The 19,748-nt window shown below is 40.9% G+C and overlaps 1 protein-coding gene across 3 annotated transcripts in view; it reads right to left on the bottom strand.

Annotated features, from left to right (window-relative positions):
* COL12A1 (collagen type XII alpha 1 chain) overlaps positions 1-19,748 on the bottom strand; it is a 119,866-nt gene that overhangs the window by 32,467 nt on the left and 67,651 nt on the right. For all 3 annotated transcript variants that reach the window (XM_006062002.4, XM_006062003.4, XM_006062004.4), the window contains 15 exons: positions 19,135-19,277; positions 17,680-17,809; positions 17,239-17,381; positions 14,610-14,739; positions 12,004-12,123; positions 10,799-10,945; positions 8,955-9,071; positions 8,431-8,577; positions 7,865-7,939; positions 5,884-6,023; positions 4,110-4,233; positions 3,801-3,944; positions 2,115-2,279; positions 779-817; positions 544-682 (listed from right to left, as the gene is read on the bottom strand). In XM_006062002.4, coding sequence (XP_006062064.2) covers positions 544-682; positions 779-817; positions 2,115-2,279; positions 3,801-3,944; positions 4,110-4,233; positions 5,884-6,023; positions 7,865-7,939; positions 8,431-8,577; positions 8,955-9,071; positions 10,799-10,945; positions 12,004-12,123; positions 14,610-14,739; positions 17,239-17,381; positions 17,680-17,809; positions 19,135-19,277 — 1,903 coding nt within the window. The remainder of the gene's footprint in view (positions 1-543; positions 683-778; positions 818-2,114; positions 2,280-3,800; positions 3,945-4,109; positions 4,234-5,883; positions 6,024-7,864; positions 7,940-8,430; positions 8,578-8,954; positions 9,072-10,798; positions 10,946-12,003; positions 12,124-14,609; positions 14,740-17,238; positions 17,382-17,679; positions 17,810-19,134; positions 19,278-19,748) is intronic.

Below are 19,748 nucleotides of genomic sequence, written 5' to 3'. Positions count from 1 at the left end.
AGAAGCATAACTACAGTCCTAGCCTTAAATTCAAAAGGATTTAGTAATCCATCACGTGGCAGATACAGGATGAGATTCTCAGAGTAGCAGGCTTGAGTACTAGTCTCCCATGTGACCTGATAAAAGACCCTTAACTCAGCTGTGGGGCTTCCCTGATGGCTCAGTGGTAAAGAATCTGTCTGCAATGCAGGAGATGCGGGAAACACGGATTCAATCCTTGGGTCGGGAAAATCCCCTGGAGGAAGAAATGGCAACCCACTCCAGTATTCATGCCAGGAGAATCCCAAGGACAGAGGAGCCTGGGGGCCTACAGTCCATGGGGTCACAAAGAGTCAGACATGACTGAGCAACTGAACATACACACCACACACACACACACACACACAACCCAATTGTACTTAAGGAAACTAAATCAGGTTATCCATATGACTTTTCTGACAATTCTAAAATACCAGAGTGATAAGAAATCATCAAAGATTCTAAGAACCTCAAAAAAGCCTCTGGCCCATGGTAAGAAAGAGACCCTCCTGTTGTCAGACTCACACTGTAGGCTGGTTCACAAAGGCGTTCTTCTGAAGCCTGTAAGATGAGTAGCTGGGGAAAGAGCCTGACTCCAGGGAGACTCCTTGCACAGAAGCAAAATTCTTTTCTGTCAGATTGTACGCTTCAAGCATCTTAAAACCTTCACATCAGAACAGAAAATATTGAAATGAGGTTATCTGAATTATCTTATTGCTTAAATCCTGAAATAAATTAGCCCAAGAGTATGAACGCTTACCTGGTGAGGTGTAGCCGTCCAAATAAATGAGAGGGCAACCTGCAACGTACAGCATTGTTTAAGCACAAGGCACCAAGGAAAACTAACATTACGCACGCACAGAAAGCACCTGCATATGGACAGCAAGTAACCAAACTGTTCATTCATTTACAGAACATAACAATCGAACCTTTTCTAAGTGGTTTTGTGTAGATTTTCAACTTGTAGGAGAAATTATACTATTGAGTAGTGTAACCATGTTTTCTGGACAGTCTCCAGTCCACCTGGAATTTTACAACGTTCTTAAGAATGGTAAGACAGAATTAAAGGGGGAAATTTATATATTTTTTTCGATGGATTAAAGAACTTTTCGCCCAAGGAACTTTAAATTTATGCAAGGGCAGGAGGAATTTGTTGCCAGCCAGTCCTCTTCTCGGCCAAATGCTGGAGGCTCGTGCTCCTCACTAACCATCCAGGGGCAGGTGTGCAGGGGGTCCCAACCTGGGGCCCGGAGCTGGGACAGGAAAGGCTGCATGCAAGACTCCCTGGAATGGATGGAACAGCTGCTGCTCCCTCCCTGCTCCTTTCACTAGTGCAGCTCCATTCTGAGCTGCAGTGTTAATTTTTACAGTAAGCCATTAACATTTGTTTACTTCCTCTGCCTCTAACCAGAGTTCTGAGATTCTAATATAATGTTTAATAGGGGAAAAAAACAACACTTAAAAAGCACAGCTCTGCCTGGGATTAGGGGTTTAGATGAGCCACTCAACTATCTCCTTAATCTAATACTCCAAAAATCAGAGTTCATGAATGGGGAGGAGGACAAATGGATTTAAATCTTTTGTCCTTCACTGCATCTCAAAAGTTAAACTGGAGGTCTCGGTATACCATGAATATACCCAAAGAAACAAATAAGAACCAAGTGCATTTCTACAGGGAACACTCACATAAGGCTGTTTTTTCATGGCTCTCTTGAAGCACAGATGTTGACAGAACAAATACCAATTGATTATTAACAGGGAAAACCTTCACCTCACAGAAATGCTTCTATAAATGCATTTCTAAGTTGAAGATTCATTTTCTCAAATGTCACAGGCATTGAGATGGTGGGAAAAGGATATATACAAACATTTTATTTCCATACAAGGAATATTGCATCTTCAAGACTAAAAATGGACCTCTGACAAGCACACAGTCAGCATGATCTCAATAGGAACAGTGATTCATCAGGTTCTCAAGTGGTTTCCCAGGATCTATTTATGCACAGACTTGATCTTGGTTAGGATAAGGAATGGTCTACACAGTAGTTACTTTTCAAAACAAGTGAGACTATGGATCCATATGGACCATGACTTACTTGAAGTGGCAGTTTCACACACAAATGTGATGAGGTTGTCCTCGATCTTCTCAAAAGATTCAAAGTCATCCACAATGAACACGTGCCGTTCGCTTGGTTTGCTCGCTATGTTGGCAAGTTCATTGTAGTCGACATCAGCCACGCCAACTACAAAGACACTGAACCCTGCAGAGCAATGTTTACAGAATTACACAAACTTTTATTGTCTAAACAATTCAAAATAAAATCTTATCAGAAATGATGCCAAATTTTCTCAGCTTATGCATCAAGTTCTTTCAACATACTTTTTTTTATGGATTTCCTAAAATAAAATCGTAACAATCAAAAGGTGAACATTTTAATAACAAAATGACTTAATGTAGCACTCATTTCCTTCCACACATCCTAATATACCCATTAATATAAAATTCAATTAATTGGATTTCCTAAAATAAAATCTTAACAATTAAAAGGTGAACATTTTAATAACAAAATGGCTTAATGTAGCACTCATTTCCTTCCACACATCCTAAATATACCCATTAATTCTGCAGATATCTTAGGCAACATTAGCATTTTAAGCCGATTTGACTCAGAAATCAACAATAGGCCCATTTTAACTGAATTCCTGAAACTAATTTACTCAATAAACTCAGGCTCAAAGTCAGCACTTTGACCACTTTCAAAATGAAATCTACAACTCCCGCTGGCAATAAACTTTCATTTATTTAGGCTAACCCAAATAAACAAAAGTTTAATTCGACAGCAGGAAAAATAGGCTATATAAAGAACTGGTTACATAATTAGCTAGAAACAAGATAACTTGAGGAGCAATCATTCATAATCCCAAAGTTAAATCAGCGAGGAGCCCAACATATGAAGAAATCGGTTCAAAGTGCCTAACCACAATGGAAATAATTTATAAAAACATCAGTGCATAGAATGATCTCTATTGTAAGAAGACAGTATGACTTAGTATTAATCATGACTCAGACTTTTAGCCAAAGACCCATACATGTGCAGATGACAAACTCTATATAATGAAGTACTTTACAATTTAGACCAGAGTAAATCATGCATAGCATAGAATTCTCTCTAAAATATGTCCACCTTGGACCCTGCCTGAAGGAGTGAGGCTGTTAAAGCAAGCACTATAAAGATCTTGTTTCATCTCTAATCATCTGACATAACTAATTTGAAGGGCAGTGTAACATTCTTGCTACAGGCTTTCAGAATGTTTGATTGCCAGGATCTACACCAGTGACGTCTCCCCAGATGCCTCTCCACTCCTTTGCAGTGAACCTTCCAGCAATCTGTTTGGGGCATGAGTCTACCAGGTCATGCTAAACCTATGTCCCTCCTTAGAGTGGGTTGAACCAGCATCAAGATTTACTTCTGCTACAGCAGGAAGCCTGCTTGAGGATCATCCCATCACTGCTGTCTGTACCCTTCCAACCACTACAGGGGACAGAGCCTGAGGCATGCATGTCTTACACAAAGAATACACCATGTCTTTGCTGAGCAATTATCCAACTGTTCCATGATTAAATGTAAAATAACATTAGAAGGGTATGGAAGAGGATAAAGTCAAAGAGAAACAATAAAGTAAAATCCATAATTTTGGTCTTTTCCAAGCATTTCTGGATGTTTGAAACTGTAAAATAAGTGAGGGCAATCCCTAGGCGTCAAATGTATGCCTGTGTTTACCTGACTGCTGGATGACCAAAGCCGCCTTCTTGACCTCATCCTGCGACCGACCATCCGTGACTACAACCAGCACCTTGGGGACATTCTTCCTCATGCCGCTCTCCCAGGTCAACACCTTCTCCTTGATAAAGGTCAGAGCCTTGCCTGTAGAATGTGGCACAGAACATGTTTGTGTCTTATCAGTGAAAACTATCCAAATGCCTTTAGTCACACCCAACGGATAAGAATTTGAATGTTAGAGTTATACTCAGCCCATCACTCCAAAGGCTTTGGAGAGCAAAAGTCTAAGTACCTGCTGATGAACAGTACCTGTTCTTGTGTTTCCTCCTCTGTACCGAATGTTCTGGAGGGCCCCCAGGGCCGGGGCCTTGTCATTGTATGTGTTCAGCTTAAACTCAGACTTGACCTCGTCACTGTACTGCACAAATGAGACCTGAAGAGAAAGGCAGTTTGGTGGTGAGGGTAAGTCAACTCTTTTTATGTTTCAATTTTCAAATGAGTCCTCTAGTTGCAGAATGGGAAAGAGAAGTGTATTCGACCTGATGAAATATTATAAACACTTTACAGCTAATATTATAACACTGACTATCATTGTCTCACTAAATTCTCGAATTTCTGATCTTCATAAAAGTGTCAGTAATTGATAACTGATAAAGTACATGCACTGTATTTATTGTCCATGATGTAAGAAGGGATGCATGAAGCTAGAGAGCAGTGAGGTTCCAGGATTAGAAATGAGAACATACTATCTTGAGCTCAAATGTTGGCTAAGCAATTGTTTCTCATTTCTACTGACTCCATCTATTCTCCATGGTAACATAAAAATGGCACATGTGTGACAATAATCATCACTCATCACAAACTCAGTGGCGGTGTGATTTAGTAGAAAGCTTATAGGCTTTATACACAGGATCAATGGGATCAAAACTCTGCCGATTGATAGCTCTGTGACATTGGGCAAGTGCCCAACATCTCCAGGTCTTCGTTTTTTTATCAGCAAAACGGAAACAATTATACTTACTTTCTTCAGTCATTTTAAGGAAGAAGAATCATATATACTAAGTAGCACATGGAAGCTAATAAAATATGGTAGCTTTTTTATTCTTATATTTTATCAGAAATATTAATTTCTAAAAGGATTTTTAAAATGGCTTAGTTGCTGACACATTAAATTAAGAACATAACTAGCCTGACATTTTACTCATCTTGGGTTGGAATAACATCCACAGGATTATTTGGGGATTTGAAATTTAATATATTCCATAAAACATTAGTCCATAAAAGAAGACGTGATTTGTTTGCAGAATTATTTGTGGTTTATGTCAAAAGCTCTTATTTTCATAACATGTCTAAGATGTCACAATGAAGAGGTACAAACAGCCAAAATAAAAAAGAAAACTCACCAAGAGAAATATGGAAGGAAAGAACAAAATTCCAAAAAAATAATAAAACAATAGTCTCTTGCCTTTAGGAGTCAATGATTTAGACAGAAAAGAAACACACAAATAATGACGATATAAAGTGGTATGGGCCATAGCAGCAATACAAACAGAACCCTTCAGGAGTCTAGAATGCCTAAAACTATCAAGGAAACTTCTCCAGAAAGCATGGAATTGAAATGGGTCTTCAAGGTTGCAGAATCTGAATTATAAGTAACAGAGCCACTGGCGCTGAGTGTCATGACAGAGGGGACAACAGGGTTCCACACCCCAACCAGTCACTAATCATCCCTGGATCTTCTGAGTTAACAGGGTAGGACAGTTACAATGCAGTTAACTTCCAGAACACAAAGTGATCTTTTGTGAAAGTGGATCCTTGTCAGAAGTTTTAAGCAGCAAGTTAGAGTTAGAATTCCCTAAATTCTTCAACAAGAACATCATCTAGCCAAGAGAATACCTAGAGGAATACTTATTTTTTTCTATTCATTTTATCATTTACACCCAAGCCCTTCCCAAAAGTATATGTGTAAAGAAAATAGAAAATAAAGTCAAAATTGAGTTTATACTGAAAAGTCTTTGTACTTAAGAAGTTTGGAGGAAACGGCAAGACACTACAGATGAATAACCTTTGAAACGACACCCACCTGAATTCCAGCAGGACTGATTTCATCAAAGCCTCCCACGGTATTGAAGATGAATTTTACAACTTTGTTAAAATTATCATCCCCAATACTCCAGGAAGCATCGGTCAGGAATACAATATCTGCTTTGGCCCCTTTGCACACTGGGGGAGAAAACACAAAAGAAGCCCAAAGTCTCATAAATTCTTTCATTCAAGTGAAGTTACAAAACTGAGAAATGTAGTCTAACACCCTGCTACTCCTCTGTGGTTCCAGCAGCAACAGCATCACAGGGGAAGTTGATAGAAATGGAGTCCTGGGCCCCACCCCTGAATTCAGACTTCCTGAATCAGAATCAGCAGTAACAAGGTGCCAGATAATTCGAGCCCACAGTAAAGTTTGAGAAGTGCTCTCAATCTCTGCTCTGGAATTACGCCATCTGCACACATTCTGCAAACACATGCTCCCTCCATATAGAATTCTTCAAGTAGCTTCAAACAATGAATGTGGAGGAAATCAAATTAAAAACAATTATTCACAGAACTTGAGTCATCAGTGGGTTTGGAGATTCTATACATAATCATCAAAGACTTGATGCAGATAAGGTGTCTTTTAAATTTTAAATTAAGCCACTAGAATCCTATGGAAGGAGGAAAGGGGAGGAATAAAATAAAGAAACATCTTTAAATCTTCAGACTTGAAGGCTTAAGAAAATTCCGAAAATAAGAATTTAACAACATTTTAGTGACAAAAACTTAATGTGCAGAATATTTAACACCAAGAATGAATCCTAATGTAAATATGGACTTTGGATGATAATGATGTGCCAATATAGGTTCACAGGATGTGGCAAACATCCCACTCTGGCAGCAGGGGGATGTTGAGAGTTGGGGGAGGTTTAGATGGGAGGAGGCAGGGCATGTCTGGGACCTACATGTACTTTCAGTTCAAATTTGCTGTGAACCCAAAACTGCTCTAAAATTTAACTGCTCCAAAATAAAAGTTAACGTCTATTAAGACCTTAGCATGTCTTTAAGCAAAAATTATTTACTGAATTCTTTTCAAAAGTTTAATTTAAAGAAACTCAACTATTTTATCCTATAATAATACACATTTAATTTTACTTCTTTAATAGACTTGATAAAATCATAAGATAAAATCATATCAAAAAGGCTAAGATAAAATCATAGCCTTCTAAGTTTTCCAAAATTAAAAAAAAAAAATCTTTAAAGTCTGAAAAGCTTTCAGTTAAATGCTGGAAACAGAACGTAGGAAAAGAATAAACCGGTAGTTAATTTGTTATTCAGTCGCTCAGTCATGTCCGACTCTGCAGCCCCACGGACTGCAGCACGCCAGCTTTCCTGTCCCTCCCTACCTACTGGAGCTTGCTCACACTCATGTCCATGACTCATCCAACCATCTCATCCTCTGTCACCTGAAACTTAACTTGATGAAACTCTGAGCGTTGCCCCAAATTACAGAGAGACCAGTAGGAATAGCTCAGTATATGTCTTTTTACCAGTTCTCTGCAAGTGACAATTATGTCTCCAGCTTTGGTGAATAGAAATTTTTCAGCTTTGTGTAATCCAGGGCCTCTCAGGTCAGAAGCCAGGAATTCCAAAGTCAAAGGCCACAGGAGTTACATTGCAGATTTAGCCCCAAAGGTTCCCAGTGCTTGTTAATGCCAACAGCCAGAAGAAAGAAATGCCCACCATGTGACTATGGATTATATAAGGCATCACTAGACGTTCATCTGCAAAATTGAGGAAACAGAGCTCCACTGAAGAGCTGCAGTGGTTTATGATTGATTTTAGTCACACTAAAATGTGTCTGGAGCAGGGGAAGAGCGCATGACTGGTCATCTTTGCCTTTGATCTAAAAACGCTTCCGCAGGAATAATAAATCAGAAATGTCCTATGTCAACTGTAAATGATGTACAGGGTGCGTAAGTAAGAAGGATCTCAGTCCCCAGCAGCTGAATGCATGGACTGATAGTATCACTTACCTTCCCGGGCTGGTGGAATTGTAGGAGGAGGAGGGGGTGTGGGTGGCTCTGTCGGGGCTTCCGTTGGTTTTAAGGCTAGAATTTAAAACAATAATTAGAAAACCACAACACGTGCATATTTCGTATCACAGAAAGTAAATCTTAAGAGCCATTTCAGCCCTCGACAACAAATTAAGTCTCCCTGGCACTGATGCTGGGAATTCTATTTCATCCAAATTTGGTACCATTGGCAGACAGTATTGACTGCAGCAGGAACTGAAGCCCAGAATCAGAGGGAGAATGGACAAAGGTCACTAATGCAACACATATTCACCTTCTCACTGTCTGCTAGAGCCAGCTCCCTCTTTGAGGTCTTTCCTTATTATACCAAACCTAAGAGGGGCAGCACAGGTTTGCTGCAGATAAAGGTGTTGAGCCGGCCACAAACCCCCACCTCAAGGACCTGCCATCACCTCACTATTGCTGTTCGCGAGAAGTGGTCACGCAGGAGTCACTTCAGCCTCCCACACCCAGAGCATCCTATTCTGAAGCCTTACAGAGACTCCCCAGATTACTCAAGCACTTACTAGTACGTTCTTTGACCGAGACACCTGGTCCCTCAAGATTTGGTGTCTGCACAAAGACAGTGACGCTATAATCAGTTTCTGGTGACAGGTCGGTGAAGCAGTGACTGGTTTCTGATCCACGCACTGTGATTTCCTGTCCTCTGGTTCCTGGTTAGGACAACGCCAGCATTGTCAATAGTTATATTTAAAGGCATGTTGATGCGTCATTTTATAACCAAAATAACATCTTTTTTTTCTTTTTTAACTTTACAATATTGTATTGGTTTTGCCATGTATCAACATGAATTCGCCACAGGTATACAGGTGTTCCCCATCCTGAACCCTCCTCCCTCGTCCCTCCCCGTACCATCCCTCTGGGTCGTCCCAGTGCACTAACCCCAAGCATCCAGTATCGTGCATCGAACCTGGACTGGCAACTCGTTTCATATATGATATTATACATGTTTCAAAATAACACCTTTACTAAAGTTTAAAATGTGACTACTATGTGCTCCAGGTATCTTTTTTTTTTTTTGCACACGTACCATCTGCGGGGCTTAGTTTTAGTCTGTAGGAAGTGGCTGCTCGGTGAGCCAACCATCTGACACAGAATGTATCCCACCCGACTTGGTAAGTTTTCAGATCCGTCACATTCAAATACACTACAAAAAAAAAAAAGGCAGGAAGAAATAGACTTACTTCCTAAACAAAGACAAAAAGCAAACTTTTAATCCTAGCACATTTTTAAAACTTTCATTGTGGCTGAAAAACATAATGCCTAAAGTCTTACATTGTTCACATTGTGTCCTTATTAAGAAATATACATGAAACAAACATGAAAATATGGTACAGTCAAAATGGATTTCCCTTTTTATCACTTATTTTCAAGAGAAGCAAATTCCACATTCAGGCATAACTCTGAGATACTGCAGGTTCAGTTCCAGACCACCAGAATAAAGCAAATATTGGTTCAGTAAACGAGCGACATGAATATTTTGACTTTCCAGAGCATATAAAAGTTATGTTTACACTATACCATAGTATATTAAGTGTGAAGTAGCTTTTTGTATGGAGAAGGCAATGGCAACCCACTCCAGTACTCTTGCCTGGTAAATCTCATGGACGGAGGAGCCTGGTAGGCTGCAGTCCATGGGGTCGCTGAGTTGAACATGACTGAGCGACTTCACTTTCACTTTTCACTTTCATGCATTGGAGAAGGAAATGGCAGCCCACTCCAGTGTTCTTGCCTGGAGAATCCCAGGGACAGGGGAGCCTGGTGGGCTGCCGTCTATGGGGTCGTGCAAAGTCGGACACGACTGAAGCGACTCAACAGCAGCAGCAGCAGCTTTTTGTATAAAGAAAGTAATGTTCATACCTTCATTAAAAATACTTGATTGCTAAAAACGTTAACCATCATCTGAGCCTTCAGCTAATTGTAATCTTTTTGCAATAGTAACACCAAAGATCACTGATCTCAGATCACCATAACATAATAATAATGAAAAAGGTTGAAATATTTCAAGAACTACCAAATGTGACACAGAGACATGAAGTGAGCAAATGCTGATGGAAAAATGGCACCGGTAGACTTGCTCCATGCCAGGTTGCCACAAAACTTCAATTTACAGAAAATGCAGCATCTGCAAAGTGCAATAAAGCCAACTGCAATAAAACGAGGTCTGTCTGTAGCCCCTCTCAACACAGTGAATGTCCAAGATCTCATGAAAAATAATGAGAATTTTTTCTGAAATTCTATCTGCTAAGTTCTGAAGTATTCATTAAAGCATTTGATAACAAAATCTGTCTGTGGGCTGAATCAGTAATCATGACATTTACATGAAAACTTTCAGCTGTGCATGTGTTTACTCAGTCACTCAGTCGTGACTTTGTGACCACATGGGCTATAGTCCACCAGGCTCTTCTGTCCATGGAATTTTCCAGGCAAGGATACTGGAATGGGTTGCCTTTTCCTACTCCAGGGGATCTTCCCAACCCAGGGATTGAACTGCATCTCTTACATCTCCTGCATTGCCAGGTGAATTCTTTACAACTGAACCACCTGGGAAGCCCGTGTTTAACATCAAATGTCAGGAAAAACCACATAGTTCTCAACTCTATGATCTTACATATTATTCATGGATGAAATAATAATTCCAAAATTTTTATCTTTCAAATTTTAAAATGTACTTTATATGAAATAAACATATCTCAACACACACATTTTCTAATTTTGATTATATGGCCAAAGTATTTGTTTAGCTGGACGCAAAAGGGTTACCTGCTCAATGCTGAGGAAACATGCATATGTTAAGGAAGAAAATTAAAACAGACTGACCTGATCATTTATACTACACTTTTTATTACAACCACAAAAAGCTACGTGACTCACATGTAGTGCCTTGGTCGGTCAGAGGAACACTGAGTCCAGAATCATACTGAGCATAGACGTTCACATCATAGGTGGTGCTGGGGTTGAGATTGTGTAATGTGTATGATGTCACTTCTCCAACAAAGACTTCCATGGGCTCATTGGAACCTTTTATTACAATCACAAAAATACAGAGAAATATGTTATCCCTAGTCTCAATTTTTTTCTTAAAATCAAATGACTTAAATGATAGTATGAACACTATTGATTTCATAGCCCTTATGCACTTGCTCCCCGTAATACATGCTACATTATACGGTGAATACAAAACTGTAGGCAGACACAATCCTTTTCTTGTTATTCTCAAAGTGTAGCAGAATACCTAACATGTGTGCTAATGAATGCAGCATGTGTGCAATTAATGCTCCTTTAAAGAATAAATCATCACACAGTCAACTACTCTAGACTTCAAGCTTCTTCTCTAAAGCCTCATTTTGCCAGCATAGTACTCTGTACACACTAGGTTCTCAATTAACATTTTCCTGTTGTAGAGATGATTTAAAAACATCTGTCTTGCATCCCATTCCTCCACTTTGAAGTTGTCTCTTTGTTTCTTGTACAGCTCATGTATCCTGACATTTGCCTTCTCTCCTTTTCCTTTTTCTGGTTCACACCTTTCCTGGGTACATGGAAGATACCTCAGCAAATTTAGCACATTCCATTTTGCTAAACATATAGATAGAACATGGAAACAAAGATGGCAAATAATAGACAGGACATCCATTTAAAAGTGAAAGTGTCAGTGGGAAGTTGAAAAGCAAGCCTGTTGTGAATAAACTAAAATGCACATGCCCCAAATGGAATAATACCTTGACATAATGGGGAAAATACAGAAATAGTTTATATTAATTAAGTACCCATTATTTCACAAGCATAATAACATATAGGTTGTCTGAACACAATTTCAATTTGTGGAATTTTATGAAACAGATCACACATCTTAGTCATGCAAATTAATGACAGTAACATCTAAACCCATAGTAACAAAGATACCTTAAACCACTGGCTTAAATACTATTTCTAGAAATGTTACCTTTGGTAGGAGAGATCTTGATGTGATAACTGAACTATCAGGAGAATCTAATCATGGAGGATGCAATTAAAAACACCCTCATACACAAACAAACCTCTAAGGCATTTCTAAGATAACAAAGTTGTTTCCTTACCCACTGGCTTATACACAATTTTATATCCAAGAACAGGAGAGGGTGAAGGATCCCAGGACACCCTGAATCTGGTATACCATTCATCAGAGATGTGTATGTTCTGAGGAGGAAGTAATCCCACTGAAAACAAATATTGGCACACATTACTGACCTTTTATTGACAAACAATGACTAACAAACATTAAGCATAGAACTTAATGAGTATTGACTATGAATATTGGCCGTGAAGCCCCATGAGAGCATATTAATAATATCTCATAATGTTCTGATCCAAAAAACAATTAATAAGCACTGAAATGTTCAACAGAAAGCTTTGAAATTTTTCAAATTCAGACAGCAAATCAAACAGACTCAGGAACTGGTGATTTCCAGAACCAGTATGTTATATGATGCAGAATCATAGAGACTAAAATATATCTCATACCAGTTTTTGAATGTTATAGATCAAAGACTGTTAGAGCAAAAAAAAAAAAAAGGCAATTTTGAGACTATCTAGCCCAACTATCTGGAGAAGGCAATGGCAACCCACTCCAGTACTCTTGCCTGGAAAATCCCATGGACAGAGGAGCCTGGTAGGCTGCAGTCCATGGGGTTGCAAAGAGTAGGACACGAATGAGCGACTTCACTTTCACTTTTCCCTTTCATGCATTGGAGAAGGAAATGGCAACCCACTCCAGTGTTCTTGCCTTGGAGAATCCCAGGGATGGCGGAGCCTGGTGGGCAGCTGTCTATGGGGTTGCACAGAGTTGGACACGACTGAAGTGACTTAGCAGCAGCAGCAGCAGCCCAACCATCTTATCACAAAAATAAACTATGGTTCGTCCAAGACTACACAGCTAGCTAATGACTAAAACAAGATTCTTCCCCAACACTGTTATAACCTCTACCAGCAGACCTAGAGAAAATCCTTGGGCTTCCAGAGCTCAGGCTAACTCCATTCCCAGTAAGAGCAATGCTGTGAAATAGCATGATAGTCAGCCACTGAGTTATTATTCACAGCATTACACACATCAGGACTTCAACTTAAAAAACTGTTCTAATAACATAAACCAGAAGTGGCTTTGGCCCTTCCTAGAAAACTCAAGATCTAGGAGAGATTTTTCATGTTCTGTGATTCTGTGATTAAGAACAAAATTCTGAAATATGGCATTTCCTCCAGAAAAGTATCTAAATATATTCTGAAACCTCAGGGGGGGAGTGAAAATTGGAAATTGCTCAATTAAAATTATCTCGAGTCACTAAACGGAGTCTCTGTTGACTTAGTTCTGTGGACGACAAGTGTCAAGAAATACAAATTCTTGGCCTCCAGAGACTGAGCTGAAACACTGGTCCTGCTTTTCTCTCGGGAGCTTTCAAATGTTTCCTCTCCCAAATCCTGTAATGTTGTCAAGATTGTTTAAGCAGAGAAAGAGTCTGGGCAATTAAGCGTAGCAAGGACCCTGAAATCGTGTTACTTAAGGGGATTTTTGCTGAATGAAGTGGAAAAAAATTCTTAGCAATGTTGCCCAGTTAACAGAACCCAGTAGACTGATGGCCAGCCTGCCTCCAAGCTTAGCCAGAGACTCTCAGCTTTGGCTATGCACTAGAACTTTCAGTAGGTCCAGGCCACATCTAGACCGACTACTTCAGTATCTCTGTGAGTGGTGCCAAGGCATAAGCCTTTCTAAGGGTCCTCAGGTAATTCCAGCTACCAAACTGGAGAACTTGTGATCTAAATCAAGAAACCGCCACCCATGTGGGCTAGAAAAGACACCTGAACCCTGGTAATTCTTCGTAAATGACTTAGGACTATAAAGAAAGTTGAGCGATGAAGAAATGATATTTTTGAACTGTGGTGTTGAAGAAGACTCTTGAGAGTCCCTTGGACTGCTAGGAGATCCAATGAGTCCATTCTGAAGGAGATCAGTCCCGAATATTCATTGGAAGGACTGATGCTGAAGCTGAAACTCCAATACTTTGGTCACCAGATGCGAAGAACTGACTCATTGGAAAAGACCCTGATGCTGGAAAAGGTAGAAGGCAGGAGGACAAGGGGACAACAGAGGATGAGATGGTTGGATGACATCACTGACTCAATGGACATGAGTTTGAGTAAACTCTGGGAGTTGGTGATGGACAGGGAAGCCTGACATGCTGCAGTCCATGGGGTCGAAATAGTCGGACATGACTGAGCAACTGGACTGAACTGAACAATAGAAAAAAATATTTTTAAAAAAAACCTAACTTCGAAAAGGCAGAAGATGACTACTAATCATCTTGCTTTTTATGGCCAATTCAATGGTGACACAGTATTTTTTGCTGACACTTAATTGATTAACAGCCACAGCCATAACTGATACCACACAAACTAAAATATTATTCAGTGACTAGGCAGTGGCTTTCCAAAGGATAAAGCTGTCTCAGGCAAAGAAAACTACACAGGCTTGTGTCTCATTTTCCTTTTTCTAGTGGACCTTTAAAAAGTTAAAAACACATTCTGTTGTCATATCATTTTGACAAAATGCAATATATGATACAAATGTTGATGCAATATTAATACAGTATCTGAGATACAGCTACTCAAAGACTACCAAGTTTAAAGATTATGAAAGGTAGAAGACATTTACCAGTTCTTCCATTTCCAGTCAAATGGACACCATCTCCATCTTCATAAACAGGAATAACAGTAATTTTATATGGGGTATCAGGCTGCAGGGGCTGGAGAATTACGTTGTTTCTTCTGCCTGGGACGGTGGTCTGCAGGGGAAGTTAAATTATGAAGTTATTACCAGCTAGAGGATTCTCAGATCAATATGTATTCCCATAAACAGCAGTGTTTTCCTCCTGGTTCCTTCTTGTTGTACAGTGTTCATGGCGGGGCAAACTGTTTTCCCTGCCGCCAAACAGCAAGGGGAATGGTTTTAGAGTCAGGTACATCTCAGCTCAAATAGTACATCAGCCACGTCCCTGTCCTGTGGCCCAGCCTCCTGGAAGGAAGGAGGCCTTGAGAATGAAAGGCAGCATCTCACACACACGTGACCAAGCATCGCTGTGCCCCTCTCCTTTCTCACTCAGCTCTCTGTGTCAGTTTTACGGTGCTCCTTCCTCATACATGTACCCGGTGCCCACCAGGGGCCAGGTGTGACACCCTCCACGGGAGCGCACCAGGAAGCAAAAGTAGACTCAGCTTCTGTCCTCAAGAGGATCAGTTTGGCTGATATTAACTAGGGGAAAAAGAGGAAATGGAAGATGCATTCAACTGCCCCCATGAAGAGGAAATGAATCAGATAGAGCTCTCAGTCTCTCTTCCAACCCTATGCTCTGCTTCTACAAACAACAGGGATCACTTAAAACAGTGAATTCAGCACGGTGTCCCCTAAATCCAAACGGTGAAGTGGGGGGAAATTACATTTTTAGTGTCTTCAGAAAAAGACAGGAAATTGCATATTTGTCAGCGGCAAAGCTGAATAAACACTAAAGCATGAGCCTCTCTGCTTCAGCAACTAAGTGTGGTAATACTGCTTATCTCATCTTGAACAGAAACTTAAAGACAGTTATGTGACTTTCTGATTAATAAAAATAGGGGCTTGAATTCGAGTTTAATATTTCAAGTTCAAGTAGAACAAATGTTACAACATGGGGATCATGAAGGAAGAACTATCAAAGACAACTGCTGTTTTTCAGTCACTAAGCCATGTCCCGGAGAAGGCAATGGTGCCCCACTCCAGTACTCTTGCCTGGAAAATCCCATGGGTGGAGGAGCCTGGTAGGCTGCAGTCCATGGGGTTGCTGAGGGTCGGACACGACTGAGTGACTTCACTTTCACTTTTCACCTTCATGCATTGGAGAGTGAAGTGGCAACCCACTCCAGTGTTCTTGTCTGCAGAATCCCAGGGACAGGGGAGCCTGGTGGGCTGCTGTCTATGAGGTTTCACAGAGTCGGAGACGACTGAAGTGACTCAGCAGCAGCAGCAGCAGCAAGTCATGTCCAACTCTTTGCTACCCCATGGACTGCAGCATGCCAGGCTTCCCTGTCCTTCACCATCTCCCGGAGTTTACTCAAACTCACGTCCATTAAGTCAAAGAAGATACATGTGACAAAATGGCTACAAAGCACAGACTTTGCTGCCTTACAATCAACATTCTGTGTCATATTCTACCAACCTATCACATCAATTAACCATTAAACTTTAAAGAAAGTAGTGAGTTTGTCCCTCTGTAGTAGATGGATATACATACTGAGAACTAGGAAGAAGCTTGAAGAAACTTGAATCGGGTTCTAGAGTGACAAAATACGACACTCAAAAAGTTTAAGACTAATATGAGAGTGCTGCTAAGTGCTGCTAAGTCACTTCAGTTGTGTCCGACTCTGTGCGACCCCATAGACGGCAGCCCACCAGGCTCCCCCATCCCTGGGATTCTCTAGGCAAGAATACTGGAGTGGGTTGCCATTTCCTTCTCCAATGCATAAAAGTGAAAAGTCAAAGTAAAGTCGCTCAGTCGTGTCCGACTCTTAGCACCCCCATGGACTGCAGCCTACCAGGCTCCTCCATCCATGGGATTTTCCAGGCAAGAGTACTGGAGTGGGATGCCATTGCCTTCTCCAATATGAGAGTATGTATACTCAAAAACCAAAGTGTACCCAAAAATGTTCAATTCAGAGAAAAGACCGCTTGATTAGCCTGCTGGCTCAAGGAGAAAGAACCTGTCTGCCAGTGTAGGAGATGCATTCGATCCCTGGATCAGGAAGATCCCCTGGAGAAGGAAATAGCAACCCTCTCCAGTATTCTTGCCTAAAGAATCCCAAGGACAGAGGAGCCTGGTGGGCTACAGTCCATGGGGTCACAAAGAGTCACACACGACTTAGCAACTAAACAACAGCAATGATTGAAGGGAGATATTGTGGAGAAATTATATTTAAAACAAGGTTAAGATGTAAATAATCACATCACCTGAATATCTGGAAAATTCATGATAGAATAAAAATATACACATTTATATTAGATAAGACAATCTTTCAACCTGTCTTTAGAAAAGAAATGAGCCCAAAGACACTGATAGGCTGTGGTGGGGGAGGCCATGCTAGGCACAGACAGCTGCTCCAATATCACATCAGAGAAAGTCACACAAAATTTCATGAGAGACAAGAATGCAACTGTGATCACAGGACTTCCTAAAGAGGATAGCTGATGTTCACCCTTCAACAGGTAAGAGACTACAAAATAAAATGCTCAGGCGAATGAGAATCAGACTCACATATTCATCAATCGGGTCACCAACAGTGGGAGAATAAATGATCCTGTATTGTTGAACCGGCCCGTCAGCGTGATCCCAGGCTACCGAGAGGCTGTTGGTGGTCTCCCCAAAGACTCTGAGATTTCTTGGTCCACTTCGTGGTACTAAATAAATAAATGCAACAATTAGTTTCCAGTCTGTGATCACGGTGAACGTGGGGTGGGAGGTATGAAAGAAACGTCCCCAGGGCAGGACCTCACCACTCTCTAGGTTGCTTACTCCCTTATGACGAAGTACGCCTCTATGGTTCTCATGTGAAACCAGAATAGAAAATGCTGTATTCGGAGCGATCCAGGCTTCACTTAGGCAGCCCCCAGCACCCCTCACTCCCCACCCGCACCCCCCTAGGCCTCCCACCCTGAGTCACAAGAGAACCCGGTGGAGAAAGGATTTGCGCCTCACGTGTGCGGCCCTGGGCAGGGCTGGGATTCCCTTCGGCATCCGAGTAGAGCCCAACGATGTTCACAGAATAGGGCGTGTCCGGAATCAGCTGCTCCAAGTGCACTGTGTAGGTATTTCCTGGCACCACAATCTGGAGGGGAGGACATGCCAGATTCTGTCTGATGACAACCCAAACACTTACCAAGTCTTTCATTAGTCAGCATAATAACGTTTACAATAAAAGTGGAGCCTAACAGCAGAAGCCAACTTCTATGCTACCTCGTGAGATATGCCCAAGCCATGGCAGTCGATGCAATTTAGCTTCAGAAATTTCCTCTCCAAAAAAAGTTAGTTCATACTGAACCCTTACTAACTTCAATTATCTCCTATTTATGTTTATTGTAAAAGATTCTGAAATACAACATCCAGGGCTCATAACAGTTATCCAAAAGTGTCCTGAATGTTAGGTACACATAAGAGAAGGGACCCCCCCCACACACACACACACACACACACTCGCGGGGCAGAGGTTTGCTATTAAAATAGCAACTCCATGCAATGGGTAAGGACAAAGTTGTCTGAATATACTCCACACACACAGGGACATGCAAATCAACATTCTTACAGAACACAGCCATTGCTCATTTGTTTAATCTTTGTTCATCATCATTGTTTATTGTGTAAAGACTTGTAAATTAAACTAGTTTATAAGTTTACTTTCCCATAGGTATTCTGATAATGCATGCGTGCTCAGTTACGTCCGACTCTTTGCTACCCCGTGGACTGTAGCCCACTGGATCCTCTTCCCATGGAATCTTCCAGGAAAGAATACTGGAGTGGGTTTCTCTTTCCCACTCCAGAGGATTTTCCTGACCCAGGGATCAAACCCACGTCTCTGTGTCTCCTGCATTGGCAGGCGATTCTTTACCGACTGCACCACCTGGGAAGCCCATATTTGAGGTCAAATTAGTAATTTCTGATCTCTACTAATCTACTTTAAAAAAAAATAGCACAGTGCTATGAATTGAAGATAGTCTGGGCAATCTGTTAAGAGCCAATGGAGGCAAACTTTAACAAAGTATTTTCTTAACAAAGACATGTGTATGTTATAACAAAAGCCCATATTAACAAGGTCTAGCAATGATTTGCATTAACTACTGGGGCTTTTAACTTATATAGCTAATTTCCATTTTTAAAATAAAATTCATTTTTACTAACTAACCCTGTAGGTAATACTTTAATTCATCAAAAGCCATCATTTAAGCATTACATGCAGGCTTGTCTATGGCTTGCATTCTCACAGGCAACCAACCAGGACACGAACATGAGACTAAGCTTATCAAGAAAGGAAGTTTCCAGGAGACCCAGTGCCACACCAAATGACTTATTGTCTGGGGCCAGCAACTACTACAGCTGGAGATGTAGTGAAATCCGCAGCATTCTTTTGCCAAGTTCCAAGGCAACAGCATAACTTACAGATTCGGAGGGTCTTGTACCATCCTGAGGTGAATACACAATTCGATACTGCTGAACTGGGCCAGGAGCCGAGTCCCAGCGAACGTCCAGGCTGTTTGGTGTCGGATTGTACACTTGGACGTTTCTTGCCAGCCCTCTCACCACTGAGGAAAGAAAAGCCAACACATATTTCTTAGGTTTGTTTATCTATGTTGAGTTTTTGTTATCACTTCTCCAGAACTTCCATTCTCCAAAAGGATAAAATATTGTCCTCCTTAAACGTCTAATTATCCACACACAAAAGCAGATTAAAAATTTTCAAATCCAAATGTTGTCCAAGTTAGCCAACTATGTCTTCGGTCTATATGGAAGCGAAGTTGTTGCCAATAAAAACAAGCAAGTAAAAGCAATAGTACTGGGTTGGCCATAAAACGGGCTTCCCAGGTAGCTCAGTGGTAAAGCATCCACCTGCCAATGCAGGAGACGCAAGACACGCGGGTTCAATCCCTGGGTCAGGAAGAAGATCCCCTGGAGAAGGAATGGCAAAACACTCCAGTATTCTTGCCTGGAAAATTCCATGCGCAGAGGAGCCTGGTGGGCTACAGTCCATGGTGTCACAAAGAATAGGACACGAT

The sequence above is a fragment of the Bubalus bubalis genome, chromosome 10 (assembly GCF_019923935.1).
Source record: "Bubalus bubalis isolate 160015118507 breed Murrah chromosome 10, NDDB_SH_1, whole genome shotgun sequence".
In the NCBI taxonomy this organism is placed as follows: domain Eukaryota; kingdom Metazoa; phylum Chordata; class Mammalia; order Artiodactyla; family Bovidae; genus Bubalus; species Bubalus bubalis.
This window is presented reverse-complemented; position numbering and strand designations above follow the sequence as displayed.